Genomic DNA, 20946 nt, shown 5'->3' with positions numbered 1-20946 from the left:
CTATATATGATATTTGTATATGAAATTAGACATTTTATTAAAAAACGGTAACATTAAACATTTCGAAATGTAAAATTTGAAATCCCAAAATAAAATTAAAAAACATTCTTTGAAAAAAAAACTCTGGAATATGAACAGTACTCGGGAAAGCTCAACTTGGATTTTTTTTTTTTTTTTTTTTTTTTTACATAAAACATCTAAAAATCCTACTATTCGCCCATTAATGTGAGCATTGAAATTTTGTCAAAAAAAGTGTTCAATATCTCTTTCTGTAGATTTTGATAACTTTATTTACACAAAACATCAAATACAACATCTCTATCATATCTTCTTGCTCACATGATAGTTGTATGCGGATTTAACAAATTTAACAGACTTATTAACAAGATGGCATGATATTTAGATTTTACAATCACATTGATATATATAAGCTCATTTGTAAAAGCTATATATGTAATTTATGAAAACCAATAAAAAACAACTCGAAGTTTATTCACACAACAAGAAAAGTATTCATTGCTGTTACATAAACATATCGTGGCCTAGAGTTGAACTTGTTACATTTACATCTTTGAGTTCGTCATAAATCATTGACTAATAACATCAGATAACGACTTGTTGATGATCTGAATCAACTCTTCCCTGTAAAGCAATGAGACAAAATTATTAAAGCATCTTTTACTTTTACTCTCAACTAACAAAACATGTTTAAATGTAAAGTTCTCATGGCATCTAGTGCATTAGTGTTTTGGTATGATCGAACCCAATCCTCAAAACTTTTTTAAAAAAAAATCACATTTTATTTTTCCTAAACTTATGAAAAAAAATATATTTTACCTGTCGGGTTTGAATAACAGATAACGATAGACAAACCACTGAAAAAGTGAAAATGAAGAAAATGTTAATATATGAAAAAAGATTGCAAATTAGGAAAGTTGACATTACATGTGGAATAAGAGTACTTACTGTTGAGAACGAAATGCCAATAAGCTCAAATACGCCTGGGAGGACTGGAAGTTTGTCTATAGCCTACTCACATCACATGACAAGTAGAGAGTCACAATATTTGTTAATAGGAGATAACATATATAGCTGTCCAGATTAAGTGCTTAACCCATTAAGCTCATTAAGTAAAAAAGAAACAGCTCCTTAGTTAAAGATACAGAGAGAGTAAGCATATACCGTGACTACGTTAAGCGAGACCCACAAAGCAACAACAGATGCAAATCCCAATCCAATAAGAGCAATTCGATCTTCTGGTGTATCCCACTGTTCAAATGTAACACATACGCAAGCATTTAAGACTAAAATAAGAAGAAAAAAGTTTGCAGTTGGAAAAAGCAGCAGATACTTACAAAATTTTGGACAGACTCAATGATGCTTAAAGAGGTAGAAGACTCTGTGCTCCCACTTGTAGCCATTGCAATAACAGCAACACGCCTTTGTTGTCCTGTAGTCAAATAATGGTATAAAACAAGCATGAAGAATGAGATCTAAAAGATATAAAAGCACGCCACATCATCATCATAAAGTTTGGTGGTTTTTCTTTTGGAAGTTGCAACATATGGTTGCCTGATCCATTTGGTTTATATTGTGCCTAGAACTTATGTTTCTTTCCATCATTTCTTCTTAAATGTGCCTCCACTTTCCTTTTGAGGGTCAAATGAACTATTTTATAAATTCAAATTCCACGAGATTGTTTCTATTAGAGTTGAATCGATACAATGGAAACAGTTTGGAGATTAAAAACACTAATGAACATATGCCAGTTTTGACAATGAATAAGGCTAGATTTGAATTTTTTAAGAGTCAGAAGTTGACTTTTGGGGAAGGAGGGAGTAAAGGGATGTTTGGATTTGTGGCTTCATTGGAATCAAAATAGTCAGTTTTGAGTGTTTGGTAAAAGGCCAATATGAATATGATTTTCTAAGCAAGTAAGTAGATAAACATAAAGCTAACTGATTATCGTATTATTGGATTTTGATTCTTCAATAATCCAAATACACTAACTCCTTGATACATAACGACTCTAACATGAAATATACAATAATATGCACGCTTGGAATTAAGTATAGAATCAAGCATTGCTACCATCGATATTCGAAGGCAAATTAATCAAGAAGAGAACTTAAATCAATTCATCCACCGAAAAATTATAACAATAGTAAAAAACCCATGAACATGTAAATCAACTCAGGTCAGAGCTCATCATAGAGAAGGGAATACAAAAAATGATTGAACTTCAGGAACTGAGATTAATAAATTGATTTACTTCGAAATTTAAACTTCAATAACAACCCTCACAATGCAACTGCCCCAGATTGAGCAATCGATTAATAACTCATAATTGGATTGGGAAAACAAAAGAAAGGGGGGAAATGTACCTCCAATGGCAGAAACAGTGTGCTTATGCAGAGGTGAGAATAAGGATTGTTTGCTAATGTTGAGTAGAGAAGGAAGAGGCAGATTGGAGATCAAACAAGCCATGTGTGCCTGAAACTATGAATATGAAAAGTAAACTAAGATTATTCACCTACAGAATCAAGCAAACTTTATCAGAAAAAAATGAAGAAAATTGGTAATAGAATTACAAGGGTATCAAGATATTAAGCTCTTTGGTTCCTTTGTTGATAGCCTGCAACTGTACTTACCTCGAAATAGAAGACAGCGAAAGCGTGTGTATATGGGTGGGAAGAGAGAGCTCCCCTTCATCACCACAAATTATCTGTAGGTCCCAGAGATAGGTGCAGTTACTCTTAGAATATTTATAATATACTTGAAGGATGTTAGCAAATCGGGGATGTAGCTCAAATGGTAGAGCGCTCGCTTTGCATGCGAGAGGCACGGGGTTCGATCCCCCGCATCTCCATTTTTAATTTATGTTTATAACACTTTTTCATATAAATGTGTTCTATACGAATGTATACATTATATTTTTTTCATGTAAATCCTTGCTATAAGAATGTATACATGTTTAGTTGTGTTAAATTGCATTAAGGTTTTATATATTAAAAGTATACATTTTAGATGATGTTCGACAAATTTTAATATTTTTAGCTGAATTTATTGTTTCTTTTTAATTTCTTAAAAATAATTTGTAATCTGAATCAATTTATTTAGTAAGTAAACTATAAAAAAAATTAACAATCACTAGATGAATTGTCCATTACCATATAAAATCATGGTGATGAAAGGTTTAATTCCATTACTATTACTTGTAAAATTATAAATTAGGAAAAGAACAAAGCCTACCCCAAAAGATCGAATTTCGGCGTTAACACAAAATCTAAAGTTGTCACTTGTCAGACTGGATAATAGATAATCGCATACGAGATAGGCTTATCCAAGTCTAATCCACATGTCAACTCCGGATTGGCTAACTAAAGAACATATCTTTCTCCTTTCAAAAACATATGCCAAATGGCAACCCATTATTCATGCAAGATGATCAAAAGCCCCACACATCCCCTGTTTCTTCATCTCATTGACTATAACCTGATTAATCAATTCGTTTGACAACAACAACAACGACAATTTAGTAGAAACACTGTTTTGAGCTCTAAATTTTGTCCAACAATGGCATCTCTTACAACCTGCGCACCCGCCGCAGCCACCGTCAAAGGCCTCGGAGGCAGTTCACTCACTGGGACTAAGCTTACCCTCAAGCCTTCTCGCGCGAGTTTCAGACCCACTTCAAACAGGTGCTGTTACTCTTTAATAAATACTTATTCTTGTGGTTTAAATCACTATTTTACTCCACAATTTGTAATGAAATGTCTGGTTGAAATCGGCGATTTCCTAATTGTTCTTGTTATTGTGGGAAAATCTTGAATATATGCAGAGCTGGTGCTGTGGTAGCTAAATACGGCGACAAAAGTGTGTACTTTGATTTGGAAGATTTGGGCAACACCACTGGTCAATGGGACGTGTATGGCTCTGATGCCCCCTCACCTTACAATTCCCTCCAGGTATTCGATATAATGCCTCAGTGAACTTGTTATCTCCATTCCTGTGTTTTGAAATTGTATGGGTAAAGGGGTGAATTGATGGTGTAAGTTCTAAATTAATAAGATTGTTTCTTTTTTTGACGAGACTATTTTACTCTTTTGGTCGCAGAGCAAGTTCTTTGAGACATTCGCTGCGCCTTTTACCAAGAGAGGAGTGTTGCTTAAATTCTTGTTATTGGGAGGTGGTTCAACTCTTGCTTACTTCAGCTCCACTGCAACCGGAGACGTCCTACCGATTGTTAAGGGCCCACAACAAAAACCGAAGCTCGGCCCACGTGGCAAGATCTAATTGGATCAACAATCTCAAGTCTTGTTAGTATGAGTTAAATGTATCTTTGCTATATAGCTTGTAAGTATGTCTGATTTCTGCTTATAAGATCTCATCAATTTTCCATGTTATGGTCGTTTGAGAAATGACTAGTTATGGTTTGTGTAACTATTTTTGGTTCAAAAGTTGTGATTGTTTGAATTTTTTTGCGTTTTCCATGTTGCAACTAATCCATAAATAGACTTGGTCAAGATTATATAATAATGCCAAATGTAATAAATAGCAATGTACTTTCATTAATCTGTGTATTATAACACTCTACTTTCGTTTCTTTTTATTACAACATTGTACCTTTTGCATTTTTTTTCTTATAAAACATTGTTCAACCTAATTGTAATATTGTAATTTCATTTTTTTTTCTTATTACGACGTTATACTTAAAAAAAATCCACCTAATTATAATAAGGAAGATTGTCTTGTATTTAGATGACATTGTTGTAATTGGATAAATTTCTCAAAGTAAATGCTATAATAGAAGAAATGAAAGCATTTTACTCTAAGAGAGGAGGGAGTCGTTCTCACTAAACCCACTGAACCCACTGCCACATAACTTTTCTTTTTGATTTTTCTTTATCTTTCCGAACCCACAACACACGGAAATTCTATCTTTCTCAACCCACTCAACCCACTTAATTAAAAAAATATACAAAATAATCAAGGTAAAATCTTAATTAGCAATAGAGTTACCACCGGTACCACTCCCTCTTTGGCGGGTTGTTTAATTGGTTTCACGAACCCACTTCATCCTCTCTCTCTACTTTCTCTCTCTCATTTTCTCTTGTACCATATGTTTTAGTTGTTTAGTATTTTTTTTAATTGAGTGGGTTGAGTGGGTTGAGAAAAATAGGATTTCCGTGTGTTGTGGGTTCGGAAAGATGAAGAAAAATCAAAGAGAAAAGCTGATGTTGCAGTGGGTTCGGTGGGTTCAATGGGAACGACTCCCTCCTCCCTAATAAACAAATTAATGAAAAAGAGTGTCATATTATTTGCATTTGACAATTTCTAATAACCTTGTATGTAGTTAGGGTCCTTTATAAGCCTGTGTTTGTTACACGAGACAAGACCAATGTTGCAAAACTCGTTAGGCGTTCACAAGGTGGCCGATTAGCGCCTAGCGAGTATTCAGTCTAGACGTGGAGTATTCGGATTGGATAAATTATATGAAATTAATTTAAAGAAAATTATATATATAACAAATATAACAAGTTTATTAAAATTTATAAAAAATAAAAAAAATTAAAAAAAAAAAAGATGAATATTAATAACACTTCTAGATTTTTTTCTATAAAAAATTCGAAATTTCCAATTTTGATTGATTTTGAATTTTTTCTAATTTGACTGATTTTTAACTGAGTTTAACCGATTCTAAGTTTTTTTTTGGTCAATTTCTAATTAGACGCCTTGGCCCCTACCCGATTCCGATTAATTGGCCACCTAGGCCGACTTTTGCAACACTGGAGAAGACTAAACGTGACTGTGAGATTAAACTGGATTGGACAAGTTTTTCATGGATATTACGTCTCTTGCATATATGAGAGATCCAAATTAAGTCTTTATCACACTTTTGGTGGGACAAAAAATTGCAAGTTTAATCTCATTGACATTAGAGGGTCTCTGTCAAAATGCATGACAAACACAATACGAGTTTGTCTCTTATGTCATGTGTCGAGTCTTAAGTATCGGTCCAAATGCATGTACAAATCGGTCTCTTCTTTGATGTGTCATGTCCTACGTAACAAATGAGACCTAAAGGTTCTTTACACGAAACAAACTCAAAACTACATTATTTGTGTCCGTATACTACTCACCTCAAAGGGCTGATGGTTTTTAAAAAAAAAAAAAAATTAATAGCATGTTGTGGAAATACGTCGGGGTCTATCCACTTTTAATGATTTGTAGAGGAAAGTTGAAAGGATTCTATACCATAACCATAGTCCATATATTTTGACTAAGTTGAAAAAGTTAATATAGCATGTTGTACAAGATTCAGCACTTAATTAAAAGTGCTTTTCATAACTTACATCGTATGTACTTCCTATATTTACACATGAAAATTTTACAGACTCTATGTAGGTAGGTAGGTCTGATAAATATTTACACATGAAACTTCATTTCTATAAAAACTTTTTTTTTTTTTTTAAACTTTTACTCCTCTAATTTTCAATTCCCGTTAGTCAGTTAATTACTGGCGTGCTGATGGACTTCTTCCGCCTAAAGTATCAAGTTTCTCTAGATACGAAAGCTTCTTGCTATTTGTAGCAGAAGGTTGTTTTGCCAATTGCTCTGTTGTTGTTGTTTCTGTGCCATTTGACAATTCTTGTTTTGATTCTTTTTCATTGTCTAAAGTCCATCCCATGAAATCTGATAATGTCATTGAGGTTGGAGCATCTGAGAGATTGAGTTTTTCTAACTCTTCTTTTGCACTTGGGAATTTTCCGGAAGCCATTGATGCTGAATCTTTTAGAGGGTTTCTTTTTGGATCCCCTGATGGATTTTGTGCAAGATTATCTGCATGCATTACATCTTCAATTCGTGACATTACTTTGTGCGCTAAGCTTTCCAGTATTCTTGAATAGCTCTCCAAAACCGCATGTCCCACATCCTGTTATAACATCAATCAGGCTTTTATCAATTTATAGATAATTATGCATTTGAATATGATTACAAAGGGGTATGAAAGTGTCTTACTCGATTGTTTTCGATTTTGCTTACATCTAGTGCAGATTGAGGAATACCAGGGTAACGATGTTTGAGTATAAGTAATATTGTTTCTGCTCTATCTTCAAACTGTTCTCTTTTCTCAATACTCACACCTGAACCCCATCCAGATTTTCCATCTTTATTTGTCATCTTTCTCCTCCATATCACAACAGAAGCCTCAATTCTGTTCTTCAGATCAAGAATTTTATGCTCTGAAGATAAATCCATGGCTGAAAGAAAATGGTCCGGATCAAAGTGATCAACCGTTATATTTTTATAAATCGTGTCTCCCAAACTTGCCCTTCCATTCTGCCACAAAATGCATGATGTAATGTAATTCCTTCAATTTTGATTGTATTTGTTAGTGTAAAACTGTAAATATATTCTACTCTAAAACTTACCTTGGGGAGACCATCGATGTAACTTTCTGGGATTTCCATTTCGGTAAGCGTGTGAGAGTTCATAGCCATGGCTGCTTTGAGTACTTGGTTCACTGAGTCTTTCTGAAACTGTAACCATTTTCTTGTGACATCAGATAAACCATTTGGGGGAACCTTTGGAGTAGGCAACCACCATTTCTCTTCTTCCCTTTTCTTCTGTGATTTTGCTCCAGCATCGTCTTTTGATGCATAAGTAAATTCATTCTGATCTTTAAAATTATCTAAACATTCCTGTATCAATAGAAATAAACATTAAAAGCATATTAGACTTCCCTATATGCATACAGCACTTACCACGTATAATAGGGTTAAGCTTATTCACAAATATATGACAAAGATCCTAACAAGTGCTGAAAATAAATGTATACTTTTTCCTTTGTTTTATCGTTTTTTTTTTTTTTTCAATTACTTCCTTTCTATGATGGAGGAGTTTAATAAGAGAGCCCATTTCTTACCATGAGCATGGCATCAAGCTTCTTTAGGGCAGGAATATTGGTGTGCACGTCACTTCGTTGCCTTGTAACCATTATCTGTGCAAATTATATGACTGTTTAACAGCTTTTGAGAATTGGCAGACAACATACAAAAGAGATTGGTACCTCCATCATTATGCCATTAGTATTTTGCTTCGAAGGCACAAATTCAACTATGTGATCGGTGACGGATAACATCCAATCGATTTCTTTCCGCCACCTTGCTTTACTATCAGGGGGCATTGGTTCTAAACGCGATATTTCACCAAATACAGAAGCTATAAAACAAAAAATTGAGAAACTCTTATGTATTTGAATACGATCGTTTCGAATAATTCCTCCATGAAAACACGAAAAGATGAAATGAAATTATTAAAACGAGGAAAAAAAACCCTTACCTGCTAGATTCGTGATGGCATTCGACAATGCCAAAGCCGAGGAAACACCTTTTCCTCCACCTGACATATCCTCGCCTAATAGCAACTTTGCGAACCTCTCCTTCATCAATTCCATGTCTGAAAAAGTTAACGACGCCAAAATCAAACACAAAAAAACATAAAATTAGAGTTTAAAATTCGAAATAAACTCGAAACATGTAATCACCGGCATATATCATCTCAAGTTCCGGAATTGAATCCGGATTCACGTCTGCTCTATCATCTTCCATTCCTTCCTGAAGTGCTCGAACTATTGCCAAATTCGAGCAGGAAATCAAGATGAATCGAACAAAAACAGATAAAGTAACAAAATAATGCTAAATCGGAATGGAGATTGATATTCTTGTTTTGTTTCCTATTACAGATGAAAATGGAGGGAGAGAAAGCCAATGCGCTTGGAAAGATGGAAAAATGGTTGTTAGTAGAGGGATGAAGGGAACGTGGGGTGCATGTTAGAAAGAGAATTGAAAGATGAAGTCAAAATTTTATGGAAACTAAATTCTAAGAAGGAAAATATTCTCATTAACCTCGATAAAAAGTTTCACATTTCAACGGAGATAAATTTAGCATGTTTATTTTTCTTTAACCATCCCTATGAGAATATTTTCCATCTTGGGGTAAATTAAAGTTTCGCTACTATTTATTTTTTCTCTCTAACCATTCTATGATAATTATTTGTTACGCTTTTTATCAATAAAAAAATTTATAAATAACTATATTACATTTTCTGGATTTTTTTTTAATAATTATAACCACCCCACCTAATCCACACCATTGAGATGAACATCACAAGTTTGATAATCTTCTCACACCATTCATGTGTTGTTGATGATTTTAATGTCATCAACATATTTTAATATAATTACTATTAATATTGAAATAGACTGAGTTATATTTATTCATCGAGATTGGAGATGCGAGGTGCATATTCGGAGTGATAAATATAAACTTGAGAATATAGGGGTCCTGAGGCAGTGCCCCTGGGTACGGGGTTCCAAGGGACAACACAGGGTCCAAAGGGCAGAGTCCCTGGATGTGGTTCCAAACATGCAATTTTCCAAACCTAAACGAATTTATATATCATGAAAGACTTCAAACATGTATTTTCCCGCCAAAACAAGTGGTGACATCACTATGATGTAAGAATCGGTTATGTCTTTCTAACCACCATTTTTGGAGCCAAAATGTATGTAACCACCATTTAACCTCTTTTCACTCTTGTTTAAGAACATATAAAATGTTCCAAATATTTTGGATGATCTATACTCAAAATTATCATCAAATTCTCTTTAACTCTCAAGAACACAAAACAACTATGTATTTTCTGTGTTTTAGATTTATAAGTGACATGACTTCTAAATTGTCATTCTTGGATTATCCCAAATCTGATTTCAAGATACCTCAGGCCATGAAGTCGAAATCTTAGATTTTGAAAAGTGATTGCAATCATAAGCCTAGAACTTATCAAAGTATATCTATATTCTTATAACCAAAATCTAACAAACCTGAGATTATTTTTTATTTTTTCATACTCTCTCCCACCCTAAATGTATACCTTCTCGATTGAAACCCACCATGACCACAATTATACATTGCATCTCGATATTATGTTTAATCCAACTTGTAAACAATTTGATATATTCCCGTATCCGAGAAAAGGTCACCAAGTACTTATCTTAGGAGGTTAAAGTCATGTTAACCTCAATATCCAAGCTTCAACCTGTTTTTCCTTTAGTTCCAAATATTTCATTAGTTTAACTACATATATGTATGAATCATAACTTAAACATTTGGTAAAATTAGCAACTTAGTCACAAAACAAATTCACTGTCATAACATTTCCCCTTTTTTGAAACATTAACAGGTGTTTAGAATTCAACCATGAAGTTACTTCTTGACAAATTTCGTACATTTCTTCCAACACTACCATTCTATGCTAATAACTTAACACTAATCTAGTTCTTGTCCCTTTAATATTACTTTTTAATGTTGTAATCACACATTTTAAGGGCTAAGGCGCTAAAGGGTTTATATCCCATCAATATAGTATCTGCCTGTCTGGTGAAAGATACATTCAGCCATAGGTTGATAAGTATCATTCAAAAAAATAAGAGTAGTTTATGAGTATATATAGAGTGTATGAGTTTGTTGTTCTAAAAAGGTGCTAAGGTGCTTCACAACTAAGTTTGTCTTGTAGAAAGTTATTTTTAATCAAAAAATATTCAAATTAATTCCATTATTCAAGTTTACTTCCATTTATCCAACTCCCTTTCAAAATTCATAAGCCTGAATATTAAACTACACTTGCAACATGTTAATTATACAAAATATACAAATTAAATCCATTAAAAACTGAGGTAATTCATTGTTACATATAATTATTGAATTAGATGGAAAAAACCACATGATTTGATCTTGGATCATCCTTAAATTGCAATTATACACACTTGAACAACAAAAACACACATCATCCTTTAATTGCAGTTACACGCACTTGAACACCAAGAACACACACATACACACACACAAAGCTCCCAAATGGGATCAAAGGTCGAGACGTGTTGTTAGATGCATCCTTTTTGCATGCTTGTTTATCTATTTTTCATAGTATTTTATGCATAAACTTTTGCAATCGACAACTTGTGTATTTCATGGAACGCCTCATACCACTCACTAGATGATTTGATTTAAAGAGACATTGGATTGGAAGTAAGCATGGAGGACTCATGGCGGCTTGTAGGAAGATTAAAACTAGATCATGTTTATGGGAAGTTGGACATTGGATGGGATTTGAAAGCAAAAATCACGAGAGTAAAGAAACATGTGTTGTGTAACCTAATACACGTGTAGCGTGATGAATATTTTACACATTGGGCAACAAACTTTCAAAAGTTGGTCAAAGACCAATTATAAGGGTCGTGTAAAATAACATGATCCTTTTTTTTTGATAACCTGGCCATTAAGGCAACGCACATCATTAGAAGACTTGAATGCATTTTTGATAAAACGTGGACCATGTAAAATAACACATACCGTGCAACCTACCAAATATCTTAATTTCGTTATGTTATGTAACGCCCGTAGATCCGAACTAGTCAATTTAGAGACGATAAGCGTCAAAATGACTTTTTGATGGAAGATTATTTAGAAGGAGTAATATTAGCTAAGTTGTAATATATGTTACAAGGATTCCATTCATATAAAGAATGCTGAAATCCGAGTTATAACAAAGAAATTAGGACTCGTCGAAGTTTGGCGACAGAACCGGCACGACGCTGAATGACGTAAAAAGTGAATTTACGTTAAAGCAATATTTAGCCTTAGTAATCTAAACAAAAGTCGTAGAGTATGTTAAACCGAAAGCGTGCATAAAAAGAACGTCCAAATCTGACTTTGTATGAGGAAGTTATGATTTTTCCAAAGTTTCGACTTAGCAGTATGCAGCCCGAATCCTCGATTTGAGATCGAGTGATTTTTATCCGAAACAATCTAAATGAGAATCAAAGATCTCATTGATAGTAGTGAAACGATAAATAGATAGGCAGAAACGGACATCAGATGATGAAGTTATGAATTTATAACGGAGTTTTCCTGTCCCGGTCTACTAAAAATAATATAAAAATAATATATTTATAATATATTAAGAATAAATTCAAAATTAGCCAATGGAGTCTAAACTAGAGTTGTAGAGCATATTCTAACCTACGCGATGATATAAAGAACGTTGAAAACGGAGTTCGTATGCGAAAGTTATGAATTTCTGAAGTTCGGGGCGCGAAACCCCAAAACTATCAGCCACCATGACGTGGCAGGAGCTCTAGAGTCTGTCAGACCCACTTGCAATGACACATGCAGTGAAGACCCAACCACCACGACGTGGTAAACCGTACCACAATGTGGCAAGGGCAAATTTTGTCCTATAAATAGATTTGAAGGGCCAGCCGAGTTTGGGTTGCTCCAGCTCCTCTCTCTCACTCCCGATACCCTCTATAGCCATCCCAAAGTACCCCCGAAGCCCCGGTTTCATCCCGAGACCCGAATCAAGTCCCGAAGCCTGAAGATCCCGAGAAGTGAGATTCCCGAGCCGAAGCTCTGCCCGCGAGAAGCCCGGTTTTTATGAAGATCTTCCAGATCTACCGAAGAATACTACTTCTACAAGCCGTAGTGCTGTCCGATCATCTTCTGATCAAGTGAGTGTGTGGTCACTTTCTTCTAACACATAAATATTAAGTATTTGCTATGAAATACGTACTATGTGTATAATATAAAGTTGTTTATACGTGTGGGTGCATAGTCCCTTTCATAAACACGAGTATAATACAAGTATTGTTTGAATGTATTATGTATATGTTTGGGTGAGTGTATAGTTACTTTCTTCCAACACATAAATATGAAGTATTTTCTATGAAATACATGCTATGTGTTTATATATTGTTGTTTATTTGAGATAAGTGTGGAATAGATGTTTTATATAGTTTTTTTTTATATGAGTTAAACTGTATATGTATTTTATATCTACAAATATGTTGGGTAGAACATGGGTAGATGAGATAGTTGGTATGTGATAAAATGATGAGGTAAATGATGAGGTATGAAAGATGATTAAGCATAATATTGGTAGATGCACAAAATAGAGAATGGCATAATGCCAGCAGATGCGCTTAAGCATAATATTGGTAGATGCACCAAATAGAGAATGTCATAATACTAGCAGATGCGCTTAAAGATAATATTGGCAGATGCGCCTAATAGTGAATGTCGTAATCCTGGCAGAGGTGCTTAAAGGATAATGTTGGCAGATGCGCCTTCTGTAGCAATGGAAGTTTGTGCTAATTCCTTAGGTCAATCCTTAGGAATGAATGAAGGAATGATAGTTGATTAATAGGGTAAAACTTTGAGAAACAAAGAAGATAATAAGGATGGGTAACTGAGTTGATTGTTTGATGATTGAATATAATAATTATATTATTGTGGGTTGAAACCCCTATATGCTCATTAGGCTCCCAAAACCTGACTCACTCAGTTTTCTTTGCATTACAGGTAATGACACAAGAGTATAAGTTAGTGGACTTGACGAGAGATTTTAGATTATAGATCAGTAGTTATAAATAATTGTTGTAAGGTCTATTTTATATTGTTTATGCTTTTGGTCTGTATCGGAACATGACATCTTGAGATTTTGTTATTTAATGAAAATACATTTCTTTAAAGAAATGCTTTGATAAATTCTTATCATATTTTGTTTTGGGAACAAATCCCGCAACCGTTTTCTTTAAACGAATACTCTGATTTATAAAACAAAGCATAAACAAATCAGTCTTTTCTGACCGTGAAATTAGGGATGTCACATGTTATTGTTCCTAGAGATAGGACCAACCGCCACGTTATTTTACACATTCGGTTTTGGTGACCTAGAGGTGACTCTGAGGCATTTTTTGAGTGTAAGAAATAAACCCTTTTATTTCGACATGTTCTTACTTTGATTTCAATTTCATGCTTTGTTTTGTTTCTAGTCATGTATGGCTAAATTATAGAGTTCAGTTTTGCAAAGACTTCAACTTTTTATGAAAGTAATCTTGAATTTAGTGTTAATTCGTATTTTATCTAGCAATTTCAAATTTGATTCAACCAAATGTTTGATTTTGATTTGATTCATGTTGATCGTTTGAATTAGGGTTAAGTGAATATAGTTATTCAAATCGGTAAAATTTGTAATTGTTTTTATAATTAATAAAAAGTAACAAACATCAAATTGGTATTGTGATCGGATTTAATATCGATGCAAACTGAGAATTGCATGTTTTCACACTCGTTAGCTTAACGCAATCTTTAATCTTAATTCCAAAAGCTTGTTTAGATTAGGTTATAAATATTAATTTTAATTCAAAGAGCTTTTTTTTATCAGAAAATTTGGTAAACAAAATATTTTAGACCTTGCTAGTATCTTTCAGTACCAACTTAGATAGAATCAAAGTTGATACAACTTCCAAATTACCCTCCATAATTAAAAGAGTCATAACTAAATCACTTTTACCTATGAACTTCTTTAAAAAAAATGTGTTATTTTTTTTCCCGTTTTTAGTTGTTAAACAAAACCCCCTTTTATTTAATTGTCTGGATACATGTATCTTCCACAAAGAGGCATATACCACTAGCACGTGTCCTTGAGAGTCGACTCTGTTGGACTTGTACTCCACTTTTGTGCAACAACCTATGTTTTTTATTACCAATTTTATTTGTTGGGTCTAACATCCCAACATGTGTAGTCTCGCCTAAGGCTAAAAATTGACCCAAAACTACTTTACATGTCGTGAGTGGCCTTAGGTGCTTTTATGTGTTGGCACAAAGCAGGAGGGGGGTCATGCGGTCCACACATAAGAGGTCACGCGGTCCACACATATGAGCCTCCATCCGTCTCTATTGGTAAATGTTTGGTAAACACAAATTTTCATTTCCACTCAAACGCTTATGTAGGGAAATTAACAAATTTATTTAATGATTTTATTAGTCTTTTGCAAATCAATTGGGATGTTGCTACTTTTCCATATTTTTCTGCTTGTAATGATCTCTATGAAGAGCCTCGTCCAATGATCTAACAAATTCTTTGATTACAAGTTGATCGACCAATTTGAATGGTGAGTCATACCTTTAAAAAGATTAGCAAAAAGAGAAATCTTGCATATCAAAAGTTTTTTAAACCAAAAAGCTTTTGAAGATTGAAAAAGTTATTGGAAAACATTTTTCAACCCAAAGTTTTTACAATGATCTTGTTAATTAACAAACTTTTATCATTATTTCTTTTAAGTGCACGAACGGTTCCTATGGTTTGGGGTAATTTGCATGTTTGGTCATTGTCTTATTTTTTTAACTCGGAAAGTCCTTATAGTTTGTTTTTGTTACGTGTTTGGTTTCTGTCTTACCTATAAAGACTATTTTGCCTTTAATTTTTTAAATTTATTTAAATAAGGTGAGATAGGTAAGGTAAGGTAAGATAAGATGAGGTAGAAGTGGAGTTATGAGTGTGTTTATTTAAATAAATTAAAAAAATCAAAGGAAAAATAATCTTTTTAGATGAGATATAAACCAAACGTACAACAAAAACAAATAATATGAACTTTCCAAGTTAAAAAAATAAATTAGGGATCAATCGTGCAAATTACCCCAAACCACAGTAACTGTTCATGTAATTTACTCTTCTTTTAATTATTGTGTGGGTTTTATATGTTTTTCAACAAATTATAACTGACACAGTATAAAAAGCAAATTTAAAAGTTATTATGCCGTAAAGAAATAATAAGTTATTTATTATTGTTATAAAAACCCCACTAAAAAGGGTTCGGATGCTATTAGTCTTAGGACAATCAAAAAGAACTTCAAATTGGTACGTGGTTAGGTCCAAATTTGGTAGATCCAAAACTCCGTCAGCGTAAGGTGTACGAGTTTTAGTTCAGAAATCAGAAACCAACTATTCAGTAAAAAAAACGTCAACAGCAGGATTCGAACCTGCGCAGGCAAAGCCCAACAGATTTCGAGTCTGTCTCCTTAACCACTCGGACATATTGACCAATTTGGATTATTTCTAAACTTTATTTTAAATAAATACAATCTATTTTAACGAATGTATAAGATAATGAAACTGATGGTAAGTTTGTTTCACTTTATTGGTTAGATATTATATAAAATAATGAAAATCTAAAAAATTGTGATATATGGGGGCCATCATCTCCCGAATCTTGACTTCAATTCATTGATAAGAACATATAATAAAAATTCTTGGATCAATCATAAATTGGGTATAACTATGACCTTACCACAATTATCTCAAGTTAACATTTCTTTACATTTGTTATCTATATATACATATGTTGCACACTAACTTGCAATGAACAACAACTAATCCTCCTGATGACTAGAGCTTCTTATGCTCTAGGATTTCGATTCCAGGTGTCAAATTTCCATCATTCGGACGCGGGTTTCCGTGTATTTCTAAAAAACCGCTTAGTTATTATCGTTAATGTTATCATCAGTATTATTCAATACTCGCAAAGCCGATTCATAAGCCGTGAAAATAGCCCCGTTCACAATAAAAGCTCGACATACCGTACTTCCAAATCCACGAATCAACACACCCATACCATCTTTCCTTACACTCTTCCAAAAACAATCAACAATTCCATTATACTTCACCGAAGAATTCGGTGTTTGAGCTTGAAGTCTAGTTTTAACCACATCTACAGGATAACAACATAGCCAACTAGCAACTCCGGCGAGACCTCCGGCGACAATCATTGTTTTGAAGCTCTCTTGACCACTTTGCCGACACCCCGGGTGGAATTTCTCTCTCGTGTATTCGTATGACCAAAAATAGACACCGTATGAAGGTGCGTCTCTTATGATCGTGATGGTTAACCCTCGGAATAAACCTTTCCAACCTTCGGTTCTCATGATGTTTTTAGCGACGCTTAGTGGACCACTTTCTGATTGTTCGTGTAGTTGTAATCGGATTTTTACTAGTTCAATAGGAGTTACCACGAAGCTTTGTATGGCACCGGCTCCGGTGCCTCCTAATGCAACACTTCCATATGAAGGAGGTACTGTGGGGGATCTATAGGAGTCCAATGCTCGCGACAGTGTGGCATTGCTTTGAAAGACCACTGCGTTCTGACATGACATGATATGACAAGTATGATGGGTTAGGTTGCATTTGTTATATGTACATGACATGACATGAAAGTACAGTACATTAAAACTAAATTGGGACTGATATGATGTAAATGGGATTAAAAGTTGCAAAAAGAAAGTTCACCCAAAAAGGTACTAATCCACTTTAGTTATGAATCTAAAACATTTGTATCAATAAGGTCACGAATGTTTCATTGTGTGTTCAAAGTAATTGTTGTAAGTTGAAAGATCATAATCACATAATTAGTTTATTCAATCTAAGAATAAATAGATAATCTAACATAACTTCGTATATGTTATTCAAACTTGATGCTTTTGGCAAAATATGTGAATCTTGATCACTTTTTTTCAAACACTTGAAACTAATTATAACTCACTTTAGAGTTTAGACACACATTTAAGCACCCTTTAATTAGAACTCCCCAAAAGCATGAAATTAGTAAAGATGGTGAATCCACATATGAATTTTCAACTTGTTCACGTGTTTGAGATTTTGCAAGAACAATGTAGAGGTTGTTTCCGAATCTTTTATTGAAAGGGTTAGATGTGTATTTATGCAACAATATTGTACTTTCTTAAATTTATGCAACAAAGTTGCTTTTTATACAACATATGCAATAACGTTCTACTTAAATAGGTTAACACATGATTACATAATCCATGTAAATGATAAATATATAAAACATTTAATCAATATAATTTCATCAGGTAACGGGTTCCAAATTACAATGTTGCATATCTTGGTTGGTACTAGAACGAAACGTGGTTGTATATTTCGTTTAAAACCCCATTTTGTTGCTAGAAATCTAGAATTAAAAGAAATAAACAAACAAACATACATTGTTGCATGGTATTTAACAGACTACATATGAAAGCTCATGAAATATGAAAATGGGGGGAAATGGAAATGGAAAAGGAAATACAAAACCTGAAAGGTAACAGTGGCAAGAGGCGCACCCATGCCTCTAAAAAGAGAAAGTGGGCCTTCTTTAGCTGCAATATTTTTGAGGATGCTAAACGCAGAACCCACCTCTTGACAGTTTTGTTGTCTGACTCTAACGGTGTCAAGAGGGTATCCGGCGACAATTCCGGCGATTCCCCCAAATCCACCGGCCAGAAACTCTTTGCCCCAACTGCTTGCAAGAAACTCCGGCCAAAAATCCATCTACTGAATCTTCTATAAGTACCATATATGTACACATACATTCAAGAAATCAGGCTCGATTATACAACACAAAAAATGTCAACGATGTATGTAATCAATAAACCTCCATTCGGGTTTGCCCGGCTTAACTAATGCGAATCCTAATGGAAGGACGATGTGGAAACTATATAGCTTGGTGTGGTTTTCCGAGCATTTGGGAACTTTTTTATGTGAAAAATGTAAGAAATATATTAGAAATTGAATTATGGGCACAATTTGTTTGCTTTATGTTATGAAATAAAGAGAGAGAAGCTAAGAAAGTGGGTGTTTCTAGATGTGGGGGACTCCGAAAAAAAAGCCTGCCCATACACTAAGAAGTGGCTTGTAATAAACATAAGGTAAAAAGGAAATAAAAATAAGTCAAAATGGTTGCTAACTTGGGTCATAGCATCAGGTTTTGGATTAGGTTGTAAATTCGATTAGTTCTGTAACGAGTTCAAATAATTTTGAGTTGAAGTGAATAGGCTTTAATAAGAGGCGAAACTTATGCACTGGCGGATCTAATATCTGGACCTCATTTGAAAGTGGATCTTAACTCCTATTTTACTAAAATGATCCTTCAAAAATTCATCTTTTGTTGAAATTATCCTGAAAAAACCTATTTTGTACTATTTTTAACATGAAAAAGCCTTCAAAAAAGCTCAAAATTTCAGATTTTTTCTACTTTCAAAATTTTGTTTAGTTTTTTATATAAGATAGACCCGGTAATGTTTTTTCTTGATCTGTGATTGTATACATGGCACGAGCATTTGTCGTGGCAACGTGGGTTTTCTTCCGAATAAGCAAGATGGAAGCACCACACCAGCTTTGGTGTACTCCTAACACAAACACAAAGACAAGAAATGAGTGAGACACAAGATAGAGATAAAGAGAGAATGCACATTGTGACCTCTCGTAGTGAAAACCACAACAACCAATGGTTGTGGTGCCATGTAAGCACAACGTCATCCCCAGGATAATATGAACATGCGTTGTCCTTCTCTTGCTCGTAACCATGAGACTTTCAGTATAGATATACCTGATGGCCTTAGCTAATATATAAAGAATTATAATATGTTTGAGTTGTAATAAATAAACTTTGATGTTGGTTGACACATATTAAAATGAGTTGTGTTGATCTGTATTTTTTTGGTTTAATTCTTATTTAATTATGAGAAAAATTAATACCGTAAGTATATATAATTATGAGAATTGTGTTTTATATACTCCAATACTGACTTTTAATTCAAAACGAGCTCTTGCTCAAGGGATAATTTTTCCGGTATATGTTTTTTGGAAAAAATAATGCGTTATTTGTTTTTTAAAATGTAAAAGATCTGCAGTTTGCGGATCACATCTGCAAATATTTACAGAAGAAGAGGTAAATCAAACGTTTGTAGTTTGCAAAAAGAAGATTGTTTGCTTTTAAAGTTTGCACGTTATTAAAATATAATGAAATTTAAATAAACTGTGTTTTTAAACTTAAAAGAATTTTTTAATACTAAAATTTAAATAATTATAGTTTTACAATACTTATTAAAGAACTCAACATTCAAACCATCTTTCCTTATAAAATTATAAAACACAAAACATTTAATGATAATGTTTCTTTGTAAAAAGGATTTTCTAAAAAAAATTATAAAAAGTATAAAAATAAGTTCTTGCAAAATTTGATACAAAAACATTCATAAAACTTGTTTTTCTTAGTTTATAACATAGCAAGGAATAACGATTATAACTTTCTTTTGGATCTAATTAAAAAACTACTTAAAATATTGAGTCTTTGCTAAAATTATCTAAACTTTCGAAGAAACCACACCAAAAAATGATAACTTAAAAAATTAAACGTTGTACGTTTTTTACTCAATCTAAGAATGTTTTTTAAGCCTAGAAGATGTAAGGAGTGTTAGATCATGTCTGCTCCAAAAAAAAAAAAAAAAAAAAAAAAAAAGGCTCCTTCGCCCACATTTTTAGGTTTATGGTTTTTTAAAAAACAAACGGCCTGCAAGTAGAAGTGTTTGCACATTGTCTGTGTGGCAAAGGCATAAAAGGTCTTTTGAAAAAAAAAAAAAAAAAAACACCTAAATGTCTTTTGTAACATTTATATTATTTTCAAGTACTATAAATGTTATTAGTAAATTAGTAATTGTAAATTTGTACATGTGGTTTTAAAGTATTTAGTACAACTTGAAGAATTAAAATCAAATCAAATAGGTAACTAAGGTTATATATTATTTGGTAATTTTACATTCATTTCAACATCGAACTTTCTCCATACGTTTTTATACAATTTTCCAAATCTGATTATTTTCGCCTCAAGTAATAGAATTCAGTCATTTTTTTACTAATAAGCACTCAAAACTGATTATTATGACCAAAAAATATATAATAAACACTTTAGATACAAAATTCTTGTTCCAACACCAAAAACATGATGTTTTCCTCATTGTGACTACAGCATCCAATAAACACTTTAGATGGACATTCTAACACCTGGAAAATGATGTTTTCAAGATTTACACATGAAGACAACACAATTCCAGTTAGGTTTAACCATGGGGTTGAGTTTTAAAAGAACTTAACGTTTCAACCTTCACCCAAAAGCCTGCCTTTTTTAAAAATTTAGAACTCATAACCAAACAAAACATAACCAGTTCCAGTTTATGACAGAGTCAGCATACAGCCTAAACAACATC

At 33.4% G+C, this 20946-nt stretch overlaps 4 protein-coding genes and 2 non-coding genes across 8 annotated transcripts; 2 read left to right on the top strand and 4 right to left on the bottom strand.

Moving 5' to 3' along the window:
• Nucleotides 1-471: 471 nt before the first annotated feature.
• On the bottom strand, nucleotides 472-2767 carry LOC145030220 (CURVATURE THYLAKOID protein). Of its 3 annotated transcripts, none has more exons than XM_078978637.1 (7): nucleotides 2652-2767; nucleotides 2385-2499; nucleotides 1356-1450; nucleotides 1183-1269; nucleotides 967-1029; nucleotides 838-875; nucleotides 472-642 (listed from the first exon to the last, which is right to left on the bottom strand). In XM_078978637.1, the coding sequence occupies exons 2-7, from the start codon at nucleotides 2485-2487 to the stop codon at nucleotides 588-590; spliced, it is 441 nt and encodes a 146-aa protein (XP_078834763.1). In that variant the 5' UTR covers nucleotides 2488-2499; nucleotides 2652-2767; the 3' UTR covers nucleotides 472-587. The 3 variants fall into 3 exon arrangements, with proteins under 3 accessions (XP_078834763.1, XP_078834751.1, XP_078834756.1); XM_078978625.1 differs by having other exon boundaries at nucleotides 2592-2707; XM_078978630.1 differs by having other exon boundaries at nucleotides 2385-2493; nucleotides 2592-2704.
• A 29-nt stretch (nucleotides 2768-2796) lies between these two features.
• Nucleotides 2797-2869, top strand: TRNAA-UGC (transfer RNA alanine (anticodon UGC)). Its single transcript has one exon. It is a non-coding gene; the product is annotated as a tRNA-Ala (tRNA).
• A 577-nt stretch (nucleotides 2870-3446) lies between these two features.
• LOC145030215 (photosystem I reaction center subunit VI, chloroplastic-like) lies at nucleotides 3447-4476 on the top strand. Its single transcript, XM_078978618.1, has 3 exons — nucleotides 3447-3701; nucleotides 3842-3968; nucleotides 4117-4476. Exons 1-3 carry the CDS (start codon nucleotides 3577-3579, stop codon nucleotides 4294-4296), a joined length of 432 nt encoding a protein of 143 aa, XP_078834744.1. The 5' UTR covers nucleotides 3447-3576; the 3' UTR covers nucleotides 4297-4476.
• Nucleotides 4477-6263: 1787 nt separating this feature from the next.
• LOC145030206 (rop guanine nucleotide exchange factor 12-like) lies at nucleotides 6264-8877 on the bottom strand. The gene is made up of 7 exons (XM_078978612.1): nucleotides 8552-8877; nucleotides 8347-8463; nucleotides 8075-8226; nucleotides 7931-8005; nucleotides 7437-7706; nucleotides 7024-7344; nucleotides 6264-6937 (listed from the first exon to the last, which is right to left on the bottom strand). The coding sequence occupies exons 1-7, from the start codon at nucleotides 8613-8615 to the stop codon at nucleotides 6518-6520; spliced, it is 1419 nt and encodes a 472-aa protein (XP_078834738.1). The 5' UTR covers nucleotides 8616-8877; the 3' UTR covers nucleotides 6264-6517.
• Nucleotides 8878-15867: 6990 nt separating this feature from the next.
• TRNAS-CGA (transfer RNA serine (anticodon CGA)) lies at nucleotides 15868-15949 on the bottom strand. Its single transcript has one exon. It is a non-coding gene; the product is annotated as a tRNA-Ser (tRNA).
• A 179-nt stretch (nucleotides 15950-16128) lies between these two features.
• Nucleotides 16129-18475, bottom strand: LOC145048915 (mitochondrial arginine transporter BAC2-like). Its single transcript, XM_078997570.1, has 2 exons — nucleotides 17996-18475; nucleotides 16129-17046 (listed from the first exon to the last, which is right to left on the bottom strand). Exons 1-2 carry the CDS (start codon nucleotides 18230-18232, stop codon nucleotides 16384-16386), a joined length of 900 nt encoding a protein of 299 aa, XP_078853696.1. The 5' UTR covers nucleotides 18233-18475; the 3' UTR covers nucleotides 16129-16383.
• Between the last annotated feature and the right edge of the window lie 2471 nt (nucleotides 18476-20946).

The sequence above is a fragment of the Lactuca saligna genome, chromosome 1 (assembly GCF_052625555.1).
Source record: "Lactuca saligna cultivar CGN05327 chromosome 1, ASM5262555v1, whole genome shotgun sequence".
In the NCBI taxonomy this organism is placed as follows: Eukaryota; Viridiplantae; Streptophyta; class Magnoliopsida; order Asterales; family Asteraceae; genus Lactuca; species Lactuca saligna.
This window is presented reverse-complemented; position numbering and strand designations above follow the sequence as displayed.

Bases quoted from the DNA above. Each gene is read 5' to 3' on its own strand.
- LOC145030206 (XM_078978612.1), bottom strand. From the start codon at position 8,615: ATGGAAGATGATAGAGCAGACGTGAATCCGGATTCAATTCCGGAACTT. The intron at 8,227-8,346 runs GTAAGGGTTTTT...TTTGTTTTATAG, and splicing joins TGCCATCACGAATCTAGCAG to CTTCTGTATTTGGTGAAATA. The intron at 6,938-7,023 runs GTAAGACACTTT...ATGTTATAACAG, and splicing joins GCAAAATCGAAAACAATCGA to GATGTGGGACATGCGGTTTT.
- LOC145030215 (XM_078978618.1), top strand. From the start codon at position 3,577: ATGGCATCTCTTACAACCTGCGCACCCGCCGCAGCCACCGTCAAAGGC. The intron at 3,702-3,841 runs GTGCTGTTACTC...GAATATATGCAG, and splicing joins TTCAGACCCACTTCAAACAG to AGCTGGTGCTGTGGTAGCTA. The intron at 3,969-4,116 runs GTATTCGATATA...TTTTGGTCGCAG, and splicing joins CACCTTACAATTCCCTCCAG to AGCAAGTTCTTTGAGACATT.
- LOC145048915 (XM_078997570.1), bottom strand. From the start codon at position 18,232: ATGGATTTTTGGCCGGAGTTTCTTGCAAGCAGTTGGGGCAAAGAGTTT. The intron at 17,047-17,995 runs GTTTTGTATTTC...ATGTCATGTCAG, and splicing joins TTGCCACTGTTACCTTTCAG to AACGCAGTGGTCTTTCAAAG.
- LOC145030220 (XM_078978637.1), bottom strand. From the start codon at position 2,487: ATGGCTTGTTTGATCTCCAATCTGCCTCTTCCTTCTCTACTCAACATT. The intron at 1,030-1,182 runs GTATATGCTTAC...TGATGTGAGTAG, and splicing joins TCTCGCTTAACGTAGTCACG to GCTATAGACAAACTTCCAGT. The intron at 876-966 runs GTAAGTACTCTT...TCACTTTTTCAG, and splicing joins TTGGCATTTCGTTCTCAACA to TGGTTTGTCTATCGTTATCT.